At 38.0% G+C, this 19,910-nt stretch overlaps 1 protein-coding gene across 1 annotated transcript in view; it reads left to right on the top strand.

The window, feature by feature from the left end:
• Positions 1-17,870, top strand: part of RNF17 (ring finger protein 17) — a 51,710-nt gene extending 33,840 nt beyond the window's left edge. The window contains exons 25-36 of the mRNA XM_075050419.1: positions 520-610; positions 1,449-1,564; positions 1,891-2,198; positions 3,435-3,598; positions 4,412-4,531; positions 5,560-5,640; positions 6,327-6,452; positions 11,179-11,289; positions 14,668-14,818; positions 15,780-15,915; positions 17,229-17,418; positions 17,772-17,870. Of these exons, the coding sequence (XP_074906520.1) occupies positions 520-610; positions 1,449-1,564; positions 1,891-2,198; positions 3,435-3,598; positions 4,412-4,531; positions 5,560-5,640; positions 6,327-6,452; positions 11,179-11,289; positions 14,668-14,818; positions 15,780-15,915; positions 17,229-17,418; positions 17,772-17,870 (1,693 nt within the window). The remainder of the gene's footprint in view (positions 1-519; positions 611-1,448; positions 1,565-1,890; positions 2,199-3,434; positions 3,599-4,411; positions 4,532-5,559; positions 5,641-6,326; positions 6,453-11,178; positions 11,290-14,667; positions 14,819-15,779; positions 15,916-17,228; positions 17,419-17,771) is intronic.
• Positions 17,871-19,910: the final 2,040 nt, after the last annotated feature.

Genomic DNA, 19,910 nt, shown 5'->3' with positions numbered 1-19,910 from the left:
ACTATAAAATACTGGACAGATGATAGAGTTTTTTCTTGAGATGAATCGTATCTCATTAAAATGTACAGGAGGTCTCTCTTTTCTAGACTGTAGAAAAGAGAGAACCGGGGTATTCTCCCATGGATTTGTTTGTGTGTTGTCTATACTGTGAAGAAAAAAGAATTCTGTTTGTAATACCCATTCCCTGAATGAATATAAAAAGCCTAATTTGCAGATGAAGTACGGACTTTCCTTTGTTCTGTTAACACAGGCGTCATGCTTCTGGGACTCATGATCCTCCTCATGTTGAAGTTTTGGGGTTATATTTTTGGATTCTTCCTGTCACATAGATTCAGAGATGGATAACAATTTCTTTTTACTGTTGACTGTAATGTAGATTGTCTTTTTTCCCTGATGGCTCAGGCAGTTTAAAAAAAAAATAAATAAATAAAAATCTCAGTAAAGGGGGGGTTTGTGGTTAAGCTCAGGAGATGCCAACTTCTCTTGTACTAAAGGAGATTATAATTTGTTCTATGTTAGACCAACAGGTGGAAGCACGCAATGGACAGCAACAGTGTGTGAATGTTTATCCTATTACCTAACCGGTGCACAAGTAAAAATAATCATACAGGTTTGTAATCAAAAGCAGGGGTATTGGTAAAATCTCTCAAGTTGTCTGTTAATTTAATTTTTTTCTGAATATTTTCACTCTTCAGAAGGTCCTGAGTGGAACTTAACTAGATAGCTCTTTGCTGTAGGGGAAAAGATGCTTTTTCTTTTTTTTGCTTTACTTTCGTTACTCACTGGAGCATTAGAGCAGTTTGGCTACCCAGTGTGGAAAGAACACAGTCTTAGATACATTTAGTTATTGAAGAATAATATTTATATCTTTGGGATCACTGGATGCTGACAACTCTTATGGACAGATGAGCAAGATGCTCATGTTCTTGATGAGAATGATTTCAGCAGCTACTATATTAGTTTTCAAGTCTCAGAACCTGAAAACAAGTCCAATGCTATACAGACATCATTAGTAATTGATTTCTTCCACCGGTAAAAAAACCTGAATTATTACAAGGGTTTCATTTGTTCAGTGTCTGTTGGCAGCTGCCAGTGAAGTTTTACAGTGTGTCTGGAAATAAAAGCACTATGAGCAAAGGTATTTATGAGTGGGTTTAGAGCTCCTGCTGGAGGAAAACAAGCATTTGGCAGTTCATTCTAATGAAACAACTAAGGGAGGAAGCAAGGTTTTATTCTGTTACTGCTTTTTTAATGTCATGTGTAGAAGAGATGGTAAAATGATGGGAACTATGACATAGATTAAATAAATTTTGTGTCTTCTAATGTGGGCATCAGTTGTTCAATGATGTCTGGTTTGCAGTCAGTACCAATAAAATGAAAAACATGCCTGTAGTTTAGAGGAAATGCATATTGTAATCTGTTGTTCAGTGTGCTCTTGTTTTTTCCAGGGAAGTGTTGTGGCTTGTGCATTGCCTGTGAAAATTCTTTGCAAAGATGAAACAGGACAATTGATTGATATTTCAGAACACCTTATTAAAAAGGGTTTGGCTTTTAGAAAGAGAAGGTTTGGATACTTTTCTTTTATATTCTTTCAGGCTCTAGTATTGACATAGTGATAAGCTAATAAGTAAAACAAAAATTTGGATTGTCCTCTACAGCATATGTAACAACAGAACTCCATTTTTAGTGAACTTATTTGAGTATAACATTATTAATTGTATCCATTGCACATTTCAGTTATCTAAGTTGGTAGATGAGATATTAACAGTATTTTAACAAGCATTTGCCATCATTGTGTGTTTGGTTTTTTACGTCTATTATTTTATTCTTTTGCACTTTTCAAGTTCTTTGTCAGTTAATGTGTTGATATGATTTGATTGAATCTGCTAGAACTGATAAAGCTGATGTGCCTTACTCGGTCTCCAAGGAACATCTTAAAGTACATTTAGAGCAAGAGGACACACAAGTGGATGGTTGCAATTCCAGAACTGCATGTGCAAGAAACAGCACTGCTCCAGAGGAAAACATCACTGTTTCAGAGAGTGAACAGAAATTATGCAAAACATATAAGTCGTTGCTTTATTCAGGAATGGGCGAAGTATATAAAACCCCTGTTATACCTGAAGCAAAAATTTTTCAAGCTGTAGTAAGTTGCGTTGGACATGATGGAACTATTTATATAATACCAAAATCTTTTGGTAAGATTACATAGAAGAAAATACATTTATGTCTATGAATCTGATGGCTTTGGTGTATGAGAACATATCAGATATGTGTTCTAGTATACATGTTCTGTATCAGAACACAGTTCTGGAATATTCCTGTTGGGGAGGATTGCTGTTAGGAGGTGCTGAGGCCTTTGGCACGGGGAGTGAGGGGTGCGTGCCCCTGCACCCCTTGCTCTGTAGAGGTGGGGAGAGGTCCTGCAGCTCTGGCAAAGGAAACCCACATCCCAGGAGGTGGTGTATTCTCCTTAAACCCATCAAAATTGGCTCTCCTGTCCTTCTACCCTTCCCAGAAACCAAAAAACCCCAAGCCCTTGGGCAGGCAGCTTACTTGCCTCTGTTCTCTAGGCAGTATTGGGTAAAGCAGCAAGTGCTTTATTTTATAATGTTGAGACTGTGATACATTTTACTAATAATGAAGATACATTCCTAAAGATTCTCAGAAGTTAGCCTGGTTCTCAAGTATTACTGAGTTTTTCTCCTTCAATGTGAGCTCAGTACCCACTTTCCTTGGGCTTATTATTTGTACTGTGATAGATTCTGTATCTCTTAATATTTTCTGTTTGTACTGTTTGAAAGAGATACAGATGCAGTGTCAGTCTTCACTACCATGATAATACATTGTGCTTTAGAGAAATGTTTCCATATGAGAATGCTAATTCTTTTTTTTTTTTTTTTTTTTACTCCACAAGTACATTTAACTATTAGATCATATCATCAAAATTTGAAGTTCAAAGGACAGTAACCCCACTCGCCCAAGACTGTATTCTTAATGCAGTTTTGCTGTAGACTTTACCCATAGCAGAAGAGAGTCTTCTGGACACCTGTTTTGTGTTGTTGCATGGTGTCCTACCACTGTCTGGGAATCTGTTGTCCTGTTCACGGAGAGGCTCTTGTATTAGTGCTGCCAAGGTGTCAGTTGCAAAATTTATAGACACTTTTTCTCTGCGATTAGAATCCAGAATTACTAATGGCTTCACAATTGGAAATGCAGTTTACTTTTTGTTCTAAGTAGTAACTTGTTTGCATATACTAGGTGTTGAATATACATACTGTATCAATGTTGGAAAATATTTTTTGGAGCAGCACATGTATTTTATGTTTATACATGTCTTCATCTGAATCTGCTGGTTTTTAGAGAAATAATTTGCACTAATATGTTACAGACTATTTTGAAATTTTTTTGGTTTTTTTTTATTCCTCCCCCAGAAACTGAACTAAACAAATTGATGACTGAAATACAAAGTAACTTTAAATGCCTTGGTCTTCTGGAACCCTACTGCTGGAAAAAGGGAGAAGCCTGTGTTGTAAGAGGATCAGATACCGTGTGGTATCGTGGTAAAGTTGTGGAACTTGGTGGTAGTACTCTCCAGGTAGGTTTGATTGGGGGGGGGGGGCAGGAACATGTATGTGCACATGTATGTTAAGGGGGGGGAGGGGGGGGGCAAATAATCTAATCCTCTAAAATAAATTTATGATCACACCTTTTTTCGTTCACCTGACCTGACTATCCAGATGCTCATTCTGCTTAGAAGTGTGATAACTGTCCTGATTTTTACATTTATTTTAAAGACGAATTCTATCTACTTTTTTCAGTTGTCACAATTTTTCCCATAGTTTTCCTGGTGATGATAAATGTTGTTAAGTAAAAAGCTACCCTTGATCACCTGCAAGTAATCCCTTTTAGGTTTTTCTTCTTTTCTTGTTGTTCCCATATGTGGAATGCTTTGAAAATTCTTAGGTTTAGCTTCTCCCCACCCTGTCCCCACCCAAGAAGTAGTGGCTGTCTTTGTTTTTAAATTCTTTCTGCTGCGCAGGTATACAGCTACTTTTTCTAATTAGCAGTTAATCTTATCTAAAGTCTTGAGTCTGCTGATGCTTTTTGAATGTAGATTTGCAAGTGTGATACTATCCTAGTTCACAAATTTTTTATTTCTTTCCATTTTAAACTACTGTAAGGTTATTGCACAAAAGGTAAGATCTCTTGCAAGTTGGGAAACTGAACTTCCAATCTACCATACCAGTTTTTTAATTCTTTCCTTCATTTCCACTTTGTCACATCACCCTCTTATAAGCAAATGATTATTTTTTCTTCCAGAAAAATGAATGCTGTAAATGAAAGCTTTCCATTATTAAATGACTTAAAAACCACAAATTATTTCAGGAAAGCTTTTCTTTTCATATAGGTACAGTATATAGACCACGGTTGCATAGAGAGGATTCCTCAGTGTCATCTGTATCCAACTACATTGTATACTGGTATTCCTCCATTTTGCATACCATGTCAGCTCTACAAGACAGTACCAGTGAGTAATGGTAAATTTTAAGACATTTTAGTAGTTACTCAAATTGATACACTGTTTAGTCATACAAAGGTTGAGACTAGTTGCTGGTATTTTTTCCTGCTGATGAGGATTGTTTCACAAGGCAGGCTTTTATCGGGAACTGCCAGATTGCTTTATGAAGTGACCATGCTTCAAAAGAGCTGTTACTGGAATAAATCTTTGTGAGACAGGACACTGCAGTAGTTGGCAGGATGACACTCTGAAGTGGTAGTTTGTTTTGCAATAGCAGCAACAAGAAGTAGGGCCTGGATTTCTTAATGCAAAATGGCCAGAAAATTGTAAGTCTTCAAGTCTTGCAGAAGTGTTTCTGTCGTTCTGAACTTAGCTGTGTAGGAAACAATCTGTTATGCTAAACTAATACAAGTGAATTGTTTTAGGGGTTTTTCTTAGTAAGTAATTGGTACATCAATAACATCTTCACATGCCATCCCATCTTACTCAAATTTGAATGGTGCATTTAGTAAATGTGAATTACTGAAATGACTAGCTTACTTTTAAACTTATTTTTAAAGAAAACCTTTTTATTGCTGGAAGCAGTTCAACTGATAGATTAAGAAAGGCTTATAAACTTACGAGTTAGGAGGAAAACAGATATTGCAGGGAATAAAAAAGTATTTAAAGTATCCTGTATTTTCTGTTGTCTGTTAAGTTATCTTTGAATGTAATTCTGTGTCTTTGGGTTATGCTTCGGGTGATTATGCACACATACATTATGTATACAGTAAAGGTTAGACCTGGCAAGCAGCATCTCTTTCTAAGGCACTTCAAGACCTGAAAATTGCTGTTCGGCTTTGTCACACAGTAAGTTCTAGTGTACCAAATAGCAGATAATGTTTAAACTGTTGTAGATAAATGAAACTAATGATGTATGTTTTCAAATAAGTTTTTCAATGATAGGCATGTATTTTCTTCTTACTGTGTTAAGAATAGTAAGAGTATTACTTGTCAGCATCATAATGTGTGGGGATTTCTTGTTTTTTACCAAATAGATTGGAAATTTTTGGCAGCAGGATGCAGTAGATTGCCTTCAAGAGCTACTTAAAAATGAAGAGGTTGAAATACATGTTCAGGTAGCTTAATTTATTCATAGATGTGGAATGAGGCTTACTTTTTGTTCTCTTTTTTTATTTTAACTTACATTAAGAAAAATAGGTAAAGGAATATAGCAGTAAATGTATTTCTTAGACAAAACAAAATCAAAACCCAAAGTTATTTCTCCTGTGATGTTAGCTTTATTACAGTTTTCAGGCCTTAAATGTGTCCTTTAGAGTTATTAATATTTTTTGATCCTGTTTGTATTCTCTGTTGTCATTCTGACAAGCAACCTACCTACCAACAGCATAAACTCTTCTAAATTCAATTTCAAGTGATTAAAATTTAGCATAATTAAGTATGGCCAAGCTTAAATTAATATATGAACATTATAGGGAAACACATAATCTGTATTGTCTGAAAACCTGCAATTTCAGATAGTTTAATTTCTAATGATAAATTGTGAAAGAGAAGGGTTTATGATTGAATGAGCAAACATGGGATAATGTTTCAGTGTTAGACTGAGTAGTCAGTGCTGCCATTCCAGAGATGGATATATTCCCATTTGTGTCATAACTGATGTTAATAGCCATCCTTACTAGTTTTGTATCTTTGATGAATGAGTATGGTGCATATAGGAATGACAGATTTGAATTTCCTGATCACTATTTCTAAAACCTCAGTCACGCTATTACTGTTATAATCTTATTTTGTCTTCTGTAAGGAATTACCAGATAACCCATGGGGCAAACTGTCCATCAACCTGTATTTTGGTGGAATGTCACTTTCTTCCTTCATGGCATACCAGAAGTACTGTGTTGCTGAAGATTGTCAGGACATAGCAATGCTGGTGAGATTTTTTTTTTGTGTGTGCGTGTCTGTGTCTTTGTCTTCTACGGTTGTAATTCTGACATTAAAAAAGATTACTCAGTTGCTTGTTGTGACCTTTGATGATTTGTTATTTCTTTTTATATTTCTGTACAGTTTTGTGATGTAAACAGCAGTAAGACTACGTACACAGCTCTGTAGCATAAGAAGGGTAGATACCATGTGTTGATAAGATTGTCTGGAATAGTGAATTGCAAAGAGTTTGTTCTTGGACTACTTGCTGAAAAGAGATTTTTGCATTTCTGTTTAAAGTCCAATTAGGTTTTGTGTACATCTAAAACTTAAAAGGATAGGAATAGGGTAATATTTTTATCACTTGAAGAGATTAGTTAATCATAGAAATATATCCATGGATGGAGATATTCAAAAGTAAATTGAATCAAGTATTTCAACATAAACCTAGTGATTTCTAAGGGAATTACCTAGGTTCTTCATTCCTAGTGTCTGAGATACTCATCTGGTGTTCTTTAGAGGAGGATTGAAATTTTCACCAAACTTCATTGTCTTAACACAAAAAAAGTAGATAAGTAATTTCTCAGTATATTTTTTTTCTTGAAATCTGAGGATCAGTTTTATTTAAATAACTAAGGCTTTGTTGTTGCATTTTTCTCTTAATTCTGTTTAAGCCTACCGATGTATTTTTCTTTCCAATATGAGTCTTTGCTTCAGAAAAGAATTTTAGAATACAGAGTACGCTGCTGTCACTGCTGATGTAAGTCTTGGCATGTATGCTCGTGGGCCTGTGATGCAGTTAGAAAAATCTCTGTGTGTATTAGAACTGAGTAACCATGGAAAACCTAATTGTAAATCAGTGTCTTGTTGCATTTTCATAAAGTCAGCGCATGACACACAACTTCCAGCAAACTAAATATGGATCTTGAAATGACATTGTACCACTAAAACAAAAATGAAATTTGGAAAACAAAAATAAAGTTGTGGAAGAGGGTTATAAGCAAGAAGCATTCAGAAAGCCTGGAATGCTTTCCACAAGGAGTATAGCATTAAGCAGATCCGTTCCAGGAATAAGTGGTTCAGAACAATTTGTAAGAAAATTAGTATTGGAGGTGTTCATTTGTGGACCAGAAAAGGAGCAAGGTGTCCAGAGCTCGAGCTGGTTCCAGTAGCAGAACCTCGGGAATAGCAGAAGTGGGAAGCATGCAGCTCTGAGAACGTTCAAACATAATCAGTTCGGGGTTTAGCTGTAGAGACTAAGCAGCAATCCTCGCAAGTCATACACTGCGTTGACTAAAGGATACTATTATTATATAAAGTATAATCATTATATGTTTTACTATTTTATAGTTTTGTAACTATTTCATTGCTTCAGATCTGTGTTCTCAGGTAAGTAAGCTGGTAAGGACTATATTCTGTTCTGTGAGCGTTGTATTTCTGTTAATAGTGGTAATAAGCTGCTTATGCAGATCCCACTTGCTGCAGAGTTTATTATTGTCTTTGAGAGGCACTTCTGTTGAGCTGCACAAGTGAGTTTAGGAACTTGTCTTTGTTATCATATGACAATCATAGCTTAGGCATTAGCCAGAAAATTCCCTGGCAGTAGGATATTGGAGAATACACCAGAACCCCAAGCGTGATAAACTTAGAGCAGTGAATCTCATTCTAGGTGTATGTGTACATATATATGTGTGTTCGTGTGTATACACGTATATGCACATATATTATCTATATATACAAGACCATTATACTGTGGTATTTTTTATTTGGCTTTTGGGGAGATGGGATTTGGTTGGTTGGTTTTGTTTGTTTCTCTACCACCGTGAGTCAGAACCGAGGCAGCCAGGTGCTGCCTTGTGCTCATATATTCAGGCATGGGGGACTATGACCTTGCTTTATTTGACAGACAAGTTTTTAATCTCTTCATTCTGAGCTCAGGCTTATCGAACAAAAATTTTTAGAATTACTTTTTCTACAGCAGTTGACTACAAGCCAGTTCCAACCATCTGAACCAAAATCAGTTCAAAATTCCTTAAACAGACTATTTTTATATTTAACTGCATTGCATATCAGCCCCTTTACAGTGAGGTACTTGAAGTCTGCAGATTTTAAGCTTATAATCTGAGCAAACACTTGACCAGACAATTCCGTCTTAATCCATCCCTGGAAATGCCAATGCTGGTTTTTTGGAATACTCTATTAGTTTAGGTCAGAGGAGAGATGTACTTCAAACTGCTGTTGACATAGTAGCCATATTCATTCAGTTAGCACCTGCCTTCTGAATCACAGCAAAGACAATGCTGAAAAGACTTCATGCAAAGCCATTTTTGATGTTACTGACCTGTAGTCATCTGAACACTTTGAGCATCACCAGGGCAATTCTAGAGAGAGATCAGTGTCTTTTCAGACAGAGAGAGAAATCTTTAGGCAGAAGTAGCAGTGTACAAAGGACTAATTCCTCCTCTTCACATTCTGCGTGGACTTCTGTGATAGATGAGAGCAGATACTGCAGTTGGTGTTGCAGTGCTGCATCATTACAAATTCTAGCACTGAGATTGCTATGTGGTTTGGCACTTCCAACTTGCAGGAAGGCTTACTCCTTGTGTCCCTATTCCCCACTTCTAAATAGGCAGTTAATTTCCTCTAAAACGAGTGATCTGTATGACTCAAAGACCTGCCAGATACCCTAAGCTGTTGTTACCTTGTTAGGAATTTATCAGGACAAGCCTGGCTGAAGGATTGGAGCGTCAAATGACTTTGGGCATACGTTGAAGGCCAGCCATGTGGGTTGAAGGCCAGCCATGTGGGTTGAAGGCCAGCTGTGTGGGTCGTAAGTCCCACCATCTCTGACACCAAGAAGACCTGTTCTGTCACTGATGTTTACCACAAGACTAGTGGAAAAGCATTCTGAAAACACCTAGATAGAAAGCCCTTTCTGCTTTCCTTTTGTCCATATGAGAGTAAAGTCTAAGATACCCTGTCTGTTTCAGGGAAATACAGAATCTGAGACTTGCCAGACTATCACTTTGGTCTTCATCATCCTACAGATGTCTTTAGTGTCTCACACTACTGGGTGGGCTTATGTAGACCATTCATTAACAAAGCTTTGCATGTGGTAGAGAAGGAAGTACAGCATAACACACTGCACTGCAGCCTACCATTTACTTAGTCTGGATTAAATTCTTCATGCTGAAAAGCACTCTTGTGTTGCCCTATTAAGTATAGGGTATTATGTGATGTATACTATATATTAAAAACACATAATTTCTGCTATGGCTTTACAGATGTAATAAGGAATGTAAGCCATTTTTAGATTTTTAAAGAATAGACACAAAGGCAGAAGGGATGAGGGGCAACTGTTTGAAATAGGTAACTCCTAAAGATGTCTTAGTAGAACATCTTTTTAGTATCAGTATTTACAACTGGACTGTCTGTGCCTAAGTGTGGTAGATTTAGCAGTAACCTATCCACTGAGAATAAGAAAAGTCTGTTAACATTAACAACAAAAAAGTGAATGCAGTTTTTCTTTCAGAGACACGCGCAAGAGCTGACTTGAGATACCCAGCTGAGCTACGTGCAGTGCTTATCTGGGAATAAGCTGGAATTTAAGTTGAATCTTTAGAGCCAGGTGTAGTGAGGTGGCCTGTCACAATGTTCCTGATTGTTTTGCAGAAATCTGGCATTTAGTTTGTATGTATCTATGATACAGTTAGACATCCTTTCCTTACTAGTATTTATTGAGATAATTTTTTTTTAATTTTTTTTTTAATCTTAGGAGCACATACTTTCAATGGAAAAGCTGTTCTTTCCTAGTTAGCTCTGAGGAACACAATGGGTTTTTGTACTGTATCCTATGTCAGATCATGCAGGGGGAAGAAAGGGTCAGAATTTATTGTTTTATTTTGCAGTCGTATATATCTGGTTGCTTCCACTTTTCTTTTTGTTCTGAGCATAGTAAAAACTGTTCATCAAGTAGATGTGTAAAAATAAAATGTATTTTAGAGAAATTGTACTTATTGTTATGTGTCATATTAAAGTACAAGAGAGAATAGGAGCTGTATTCATGACCTATGATCCAGCTGAGCTATGTGCTATACCTTATAAAGGTATAATTTAGTGCACCAAGGTTTATTTTGTCATGAACTAAAAGAGTTAATGGCATGTAGAAAACCTGTAAAATACATGGTTCTGGAAGAAGACACACTGGAGCATGCTGTGCTACTGAGGCAGTATGTATCTGTACTGTGCAAAATCTGTTATCTTTTTGAAGGAGTGATAATTCTGGTGGCAAAGGAGTTAAATTATCCTTTGCCTTTCTCTTAAGGGATGACTTGCTCTGGCAAACAGCAGTACCCTTGGGCATGGCATTCTGGTTAATCTGTGCCATTTAATTGCTACTGGTTTAGTTTTTCTTTCTAAATATTTTTTTCTCTTTAAAGGGAATTCCATATTTAATGCATTTTTTCAATTATCAGCAATCAAATTAGCAAGTCAGTATGTTAGAACCATTTCAAAGATACAATCTTTATATTTTAAAAGTGTTAATTAACTATCTTTTAGTTAAAGCTTTTTTAAAAACCTAATAAGTATTGAAAGGAAATGTTGATTAATACTTTTTTCATCAAGGACACACTGTTTACATTATTAGATAACTCCTTTGAACCAGAAATTGTACCAAAGCTAGTTTCTACTTTGTTACTAAATACGATGCTTGACCAAAGTCTGTCTCGGTCTAGGAGCTACTTGAAGGAGATGTTGCTGTTTTGTCTTCATACGAGTTGCCACCGCTACCTGTTCCAGGAGATACCTTTCCTGTCAGAGTTACCCATTTGGTGTCCCCTAAGGAGGTACGTTTTGTAAACATACATGTTGTAGACAGGAAATGCTGCAGTCCCATCATGCTGGTGAAAAGAAAATCATGGCTGATGATTTTAGATAACATAAAAAAGTATTAGTAAGGTTGCAAAATGTTACTGAGTTATTGACCCAGGTGGTTGTGCAGTTCAACTATCTGAATGAACTCTGACTTTAAATATCCTCTTGGGTGGGGGCAGAGAAATAAATACTGACCATTTTCCTGAAAAATGAATTTTAAGAATTACAATACTGCAGTCTGGTACTAAACCTTGTATAATAAGAAAATAGGTAATTGGATTTTAACTTGGCAGAACAATAATGATATAGCTCTTCTTTATTCTCCAAAAATTAAATTACTGGAACGTTGTATAGTAACGTGAATATTTTCTGGCTGTTACAGTTGTGTTTTACTGTCTTTGGTTGATGATTGATCATTGATTTTTGTGTAAACCCACACAGCTTCCCTCTAGTAGTCTCCTGGGCAAAAGGTGGAATGTAATGTTCATTGATCAAATAAGATTCCTATGTGGACTTTGAATGTCAAATGATGAAATGGGAGAACAGGAAGTGGTGAGAAACTGATTGTGTTACAAAATCTAACATCTTCTAAGAAAACAAAAAATGTTTCTATAAATACATTAGCAACAAAAAGAAGGCTGAAGAGAATCTCCATCCTTTATTGGAGGCAGGGGGAAACACAGTGACAAAGGATGAGGAAAAGGCTGAGGTACTTAATGCCTTCTTTTCCTCAGCCTTTAACAGTAAGACCAGTTGTCCTCTGGGTACCCAGCCTGCTGAGCTGGAAAACAGGGACAAGGAGCAGAATGAAGCACCCATAATCCAAGGGGAAATGGCTAGCGACCTGCTACACCACTTAGACACACACAGGTCTATGGGATCCATCCAAGGGTACTGAGGGAGCTGGCAGAAGTGCTTAACCCAGCCACCTTCATTTATCATCAGTCCTGGCTGCTGTCCAGGCTAACTGGGGAGGTCCCAGTTGGCTGGAGGTTAGCAAATGTGGGGCCCATATACAAGAAGGGCCAGAAGGAGAATCTGGGGAACTACAGGCCTGTCGGTCTGACCTTGGTGCTGGGGAAGGTTATGGAGCAGACCATCCTGAGTGCCATCACATGGCACGTACAGGACAATGAGGAGATCAGGCCCAGTCAGCATAGGTTTATGAAAGGCAGGTTCTGCTTGACTAACCTGATCTCCTTCTATGACAAGGTGACCCACTTTGTGGATGAGGGAAAGGCTGTGCATGTTGTCTACCTGGACTTCAGTAAAGCCTTTGACACCATTTCCCAGAGCATTCTCATGGAGAAACTGGCTGCTCATGGCTTGGACAGGTGTATGCTTCACTGGGTAAAAAACTGGCTGGATGGCCGGGCCCAAAGACTGGTGGTGAATGGAGTTAAATCCAGTTGGTGGCCAGTCCCAAGTGGTGTTCCCCAGGGCTCAGTATTGGGGCCAGTTCTGTTTAATATCTTTATCAATGATCTGGACAAGGGGATCGAGTACACCCTCAGCAAGTGTGCAGATGACACCAAGTTGGGCAGGAGTGTTGGTCTGCTTGAGGGTAGGAAGGCTCTACAGAGGGATCTGGACAGGCTGGATCCATGGGCCAAGGCCAACTGTATGAGGTTCAACAAGGCCAAGTGCCAGGTCCTGCACTTGGGTCACAACAACCCCATGCAGAACTACAAGCTTGGGGAAGAGTGGCTGGAAAGCTGCCTGGCAGAAAAGGACCTGGGGGTGTTGGTCAACAGCTGCCTGAATATGACCCAGCAGTGTGCCCAGGTGGCCAAGAAGGCCAATGGCATCCTGGCTTGTATCAGAAATAGTGTGGCCAGCAGGAGCAGGGAGGTGGTTGTCCCCCTGTACTCAGCACTGGTGAGGCCGCACCTCGAGTCCTGTGTTCAGTTTTGGGCCCCTCGCTACAGGAAAGACATTGAGGTGCTGGAGCATGTCCAGAGAAGGGCAACCAAGCTGGTGAAGGGTCTAGAGCACAAGTCTTATGAGGAGTGGCTGAGGGAACTGGGGTTGTTTAGCCTGGAGAAAAGGAGGCTGAGGGGAGACCTTATTGCTCTCTTACAACTACCTGAAAAGAGGTTTTAGCAAGGTGGGGGTCTGTCTCTTCTCCCAAGTAACAAGTGATAGGATGAGAGGCAACAGCCTCACGTTGCACCGCAGGAGGTTTAGATTGGATATTGGGAGAAATTTCTTTACCGAAAGGGTTGTCAAGCATTGGAACAGGCTGCCCAGGGAAGTGGTTGAGTCACCATCCCTGGAGGTATGTGAAAGATGTGTAGACATGGTGCTTAGGGACATTGTTTAGCGGTGGACTTGGCACTGTTAGGTTTATGGTTGGACTCAATGATCTTAAAGGTCTTTTTCAGCCTAATTGATTCTATGATTCTAATATTCTATAATATAGAACTGTTTTGACTAAATGCAATATGGAAGTGTTTGGTGTCTTAGAAAAGGGCTTTTCTTAAATTATGTATTCTGCTTCTTCTCTTACAGGAGAACCATTATAATAAGTATTTTTTGGTTCCTTTTGTGCAAATGATTTGAACTCCTGCTTTCGATCATGCTGTATAATTGTAAATACTAGATCCTGCTCTGGACTCCTATAGATTTAAGTAGCAGTTGCATGATGGAATTATGGCTTGATTATATTGTGTACAAATTAGAAAATGAAAATTAATTTTCTTCCCTGGCTAGTGCATTATAATGTTGAGTTTAGAAAAAATAATAACCTACTCATTAATTTGTTTGGACTGCCACTAAAGTATTGTAATGTTCTGAAATAGCTTTGTTTTTTTTTTTTAAAAAAAGGCATGTCATTTAGAAACTTGCATAGGTAAATTACAATCTATGTATGTTGTTTAAACTTTCATTTCCTTAACCTACAGCATTATACTGATGACCCAGTTATAAATTAGGTGAATGGAATGTCTTTGCATAGCAAACAAAACACCATTTCAAAAGCTTTTCTTTCATTAACTTTAAAATTAATCCTTGGTTTGATATTATGAAGTGAGATTATTTACCAAGTAGGAGGAAGGAATTCTAATAAGACGCAGCTGTGAAATCTTACATGGGTACATTCTCTAGTACATGCGTTCCTTTCATTCTTACTTTTTAACATTAATAAATCATGACTCTCTTCTGTTTTTGGAAAAAAAATTGTGCAAATATGAAATTACTCATAAATTGAGGAAAGAAGAAAGGGGAACAAGGATATGCTGAACCTTTCAAAGATGGGAACAAGTAATCTAATAATCCTCGATCACTGATGGAATTTGAAGGTTCTAAGTCATCTGCAAAAATTGTAATATGAGAGCATTTTCTTTGAGTAGGTTTATATTTGCCTTGATCCTTCTAAGAACCTTACAAAGCAGTCTGCCACAGCGGGAGATGCCAACTGTGACTCGGAGAGCCTTGATGAAGCCCTGAAGTGGTGCAATAAAAGTGTGGAGTCTCTTCCTTTTCTAACACACTTCCAAACAGGTATATTAGTGTGTTTATTTTCCCTGTTGTTTCATGTGGATGTACAAAAAGCCTGAAATTCTTTTTGAGGAATAGGAGTAATTATATTTCTATATATCTTTAAATAAAACTTTTGGAGAGTAAGGAGTTAACACTACACTATAATCGTATGATACCCTATAATCATGCAATTGAGACTTCTGTGTCATTTTGCTCCACTGGAAAATGATGGAAAGAACTCAGACTTCTGATGCCTGTTAAAGTTGATGAACTGAGTTTAGATTGCATATGGCAGTAATAAAACTTTTCCCTTAAGGTGACTGTCACTGAAGATGTAACTGTGAAAATCTTGCTATTAAATATTCAAAAGACACAAGTTCTGTACAGAAAATCATGTTACCAGGACTTAGAAATTATGTGAACCCTGAAGAGCATCACTTCACTTTAATTTTGGATTTCTCCATTTAGGCAAAAGATGGGCTTTAATTCTCTTGTCTACAGCTTTTGGGCCTAAAATAACATACAGTGTGTGGGTCTAAAACTTTGTGAAGAAACCAGTTAGTGCTAGTACTTGGTTCTACCAACTAGTAAAATTCTGGTTGAGGTTTTAGGCAGCATTTGCCTTCTGTCCTCCAGACTGTTGTCTGTTCTCAGAGAGCAGTCTGTTCACTAACTGAAATGTGCAAATGAGTCAAAGTTGAAAAGTTTAAATGTTAAACAGTTTGGATCACTATCTTTACCAAGCAATTTTCTGTTAATTCTCATCATTGCTATGTGACTTAACTTGCATACTAATGATTGTGAATTGAAATTCAGAGAGAACTGGAGGATGCATAGAACAAAATAATAGCATGAATTAGAGAAGGAAGAAAAAACTTAATCTCAGTCACAAAGCAAAATGGATTTTCAAGTTCAGTTAGTTTGTACTGCGCTGTGAGTATATTTTGGGGTGTTTTGTGGTTGTTTTTTTTTCTTTTTACAGAAATGCCTTGCCTTGTAGAATACCAGGATGGTTTATGGTATAGAGCAAAGCTCCTCTCCATTGAAGAATTTGACCCTATTAGGATCCTGGTTCAGTTTGTTGACTATGGTAGTTTTTCAGTTGTCCCAACAAGCAGGTAAATACATAACAAAAAAATGCATGGAAAATGTCTATGTCTGTATGTATGTATACACTTATATTATCAAGTATGTACTTATAAATAAGTGTATGTATTTTTACATTTATTATTACTTATTTTTATGTAACTGTAGATAATATTATTTATAATAATTCAGCATTAGATTTCAGTTGGAGAGAAAGTTGGTTGGCTGGTTAAATAATTTCTGTCCGCAGGGCATGGGGTTGTGCACCTGCTTCTTTCTCAGGTTTTCCTGAGAAGCCCGTTATTACAATAACAGATTTCTCCATCGTCTTCAGGTTACTTGACCTGTGAAGTAGGCTCAGGCTTATAAGCTGCTTTTGCACCCAAGAAGCTTACACAAAATAGGGACTGAGCCCTCCAGGTGTGCAAACAAATCCTCTGATCCTGTGCAACTGCCATCTGCACAGAAGACAGCTGGGGAATAAGATAAGGGAGTATCTGAGTGGGGCACACCCTGCTCTGCTTGTGTGGAAAATGGAAGTTCAAATCCCTCTTCCGCCTGGTGCTGAGCTGCTAGGAACTGCTCCTGTGCTGACACACAGATGTCAGCTAAATGTCTCAAACACCCCAGGCTTTTAGGGTCCCCTAAGTTTGCCTGAATTTTCTCTCTTGAAGCACTTTCATTTCATATATATACTGTTTAATTGCATTGACTTGCTCTTGAGCTCATTGGGGAATCTACAGAGCCTTGCTGAAGATGAGGCAAAATGGGGATTTGAACAGATCCCCTGCTTTGTGGACTATTGGATCATGGGAGAGAGTGTGTTTTATTTCAGGGTTGCACTTCCTGCTCTGCTTCCCTATTCCCTTGCTTCTGGGATAGAAAGACAGAAGAATGGGGAGATGATAATAGAAAACTAAGGTACCTATTTCCAATAGTGTGGCTAGAGCATGTCCAGGTGTGAAGCACTTTGGACCACAAAGGCCTATGTCATTTTCCAAGCGCACCAGATTTGGAGCCTGCATTGTGACGACTTGCGCTTGCATTCCTGTGCTCAAATCTGGTTTAGGCACTTGAGGCTCTTCCCCAAGCACTGTAATGGGGAGCTAGTGTGCCTGGTGGGTTTGAGGGGTCTGTATGATACTGGCCTGCTTCTTGATAGTTACTGTGCTGAAGTCCTTCAGAGAGCCTAGCCCTGCACGATGAAATGTTCAGTCTGACACCAGCATGTTATTGTATGGCAGGGACTCTGATCCCAGTTTCCACTACTGCATGAAGCATTAAGCTGACAGTTCAGCTTGACAGGTGAATTGTTGCAGGCAAACATTTTTCATTTTTGTTTTAGATTGCGTCACATACCTTATCATCTGCTGAAGTATCCTGTTCAGGCAGTACGAGCTCTGTTGGCTGGATTTAAACCTGCTTTATATGACAGAAATGTGAAAAGAATTCCTTATTGCCCAGAATGGAGCGTGGAAGCATTGTGGGCTATGATGGAGTGCACTGAAGGAAAACAGCTCTCTGCTTCCATACTTGTGAGAAACACTTTTTTCTTTTTTTTTTCTAGTTCTTGCTCAGCCTAAAATTCTTACTAGCACTCTAATTTCTGAGTATTTGTTTTACTGTGAATCCTCATAATTTAAAATTGTGAACCATTTACCATGAAGGTAAAGAGAGAAAATCATGTGGCATTCTTCTTAATCCAGCAAACGAGAAGTTTCTGAGCATTCCTGTTACTCTAAACCCACTTTCCTTTACTTAAACACAGATACTCTTTGTGTATTCACAGTTCCATTTAGGCAGTGAGTATAGCCAGTAAAATAACTTTCACTATTGGTTAGCTTGAGATTGAAATGTTCTGTCAAAACTGTGAACTTCTGATTTTCAGGCTCTTTCACCAGAGGTCACTATTTCTTTGTATGAAGATGACAAAAATCTCATTCATATGAAACTGATAGAAATGGGACTTGCAGATTTGGATGAGTGAGTGACATGTAAGTACGGTGAATATGAACTACACATTCATACCATTGCAAAGGTATGATTTCAGAAGTTTTAAGCAAAGTCTAAACTCTGACAGTTAATGTTGACAACTAGAATTTATTTTTTAAGAAAATATCCCTTCTGTCCATATACTTCCACTCTTAATAGAATAAAATGCTGTTAAAGTATTTGAATTTCTTTACGTACACATTACTGAAGCCCATAGTGTAGCTTTAAGAGCTAACAGGTACTGAAAAAAAGAGCCCTAAGGCAATAAAACAGAAAGAGCTTTTGCTGCTAGTTAACTGAAGGTAACTTGATGTGAGGCATTGTACCCTGCCCAAACAATCAAAATTGTTTTTCTTCTTTTTCAGCATTTGATCTCAATGTTCTGTACCAGTTGTTCTCAGACAGATCCATAACATATGGATGTCCACAGATCTAGTCAAACATGGAATATTTTAAATGGAAAGCTTTACAGTCTACAGAGAATACTGGAGACTTAGATTTTCTAATTTCCTGGCCAACTCTATGTTAAGTAGTCATTTTCCCTCCCATTTAACAAGCAGTCTTCTAATCAATGTTTATAGATAACGTTCCCAACATTATTGAATCTTGAAATAGTGAAACTGTATTCACATCTCAATCTCTTGACCTTGGAGCCTTAAGTATTGTTCTGTGATACCCTTTTGTTAAGAGCAGATGGAATGAATATATAAAGAAATAGATGAAAAGCTGATGCTGGGCACACTTGTTCCTCTATCTATCTTGTTAGAAGACTATAGTTTCATTACTGTGATGTAACTCTTGTTTATGTTTCAGGCATATTTGGTGACAGAATTCTCCAGTACCAGAGTCTGGAATCGGGTGAAGAGTTGGGGGTGGGGGAGTGGTTCTGTCTTTGTTCTGGAATATGTTTGCATTGCTGCTGTGTTTTCTGTTTTCAGTCATGATGAGATAGATGCATTTTGGGTGCCCTTGCACCTCCTTCCTACTCCTGGAGCTGCACTGTTCATTTGAAAGTGTTGGAATAAAGAAGAGCTTGCTCAGCATGCATCTGAAAGCTTGTTTTCCTTTACTGCTTTAGTATGTAAGGTTTCTTTGGATGTCCCTATTGTACTAGCTTAGTATATCCTTTACATTTAAAGCTCAAACCCTTTGTAGATTATCAAGGAAAACACACACACAATGAAGACTCCACAAGCTCTCCAGGCAACCTGTTCCAGTACTCAGTCACCCTCACAGTAAAAAAGTGTTTCTTGGTGTTCAGAGGGAGGCTCCTGTGTTTCAGTTTGTGTCCATACTACACACATAACCTTATATATGTCTCTTCCATCAAGATCATGTGAAAGTACATGTACAAAACTTACCCTCAGTAGTGTTGCTCAGGTATGCTGCAAGGCTAACTTGCCTGTCTATACTACCAGTGGAAGGATCCTTTCACAGTTTACAAGACATGGGCCATATGCTGTTGCAAATACCCTATAGAGCTGTCATGTGCTGTTTTCAAAATGTGTTTCTTTCCTTATTTTCATTTAAAAAACAAACTTATTTATCAGTCATCATGAAAGGGGCTTAGCCTTGAGTTACCTAAGAGCTGCTGTTTAAGATTAGGCAATCTTGGCAATCACCCCACCAAGCAACTTCTAGTTGTCAGTGAGCATAGTTCCCACTACTACAAGTTGATTTACCCCTTGAGTAAAATAGGGCACAGGCATAGTAACTAACTACAGAGCTTGCTTTCACTGAGGAGAAAGGGGCAGGGGACAAAGGGAATAATAAAGTATCTTCTACTGTGCAAAAGAATGAAACAAATTTTTCAGCATCCACTACAATGAAGAGAGAGCAGACGTGCTAGCAGTACCACTTTACTTGTAGGTACTGCAGAATTTTAAAAGACAAGTCAGCTTAAAAATGCCTGTTAGGTGGAAGAATTGGATGAGATGACCTTTTTTGATTTCTAGTGTTTCCTCCCACATTTCTAAGTAGCTTGGAGTGTTAACCTGTCCCAGTCTCACCTGCCCTAGCCTGATGAATACAGAAG

The sequence above is a fragment of the Buteo buteo genome, chromosome 18 (genome assembly GCF_964188355.1).
Source record: "Buteo buteo chromosome 18, bButBut1.hap1.1, whole genome shotgun sequence".
Lineage (NCBI taxonomy): Eukaryota > Metazoa > Chordata > Aves > Accipitriformes > Accipitridae > Buteo > Buteo buteo.
Note: the sequence above shows the minus strand (reverse complement) of the source record. Positions and strands in the feature narration are given on the sequence as shown.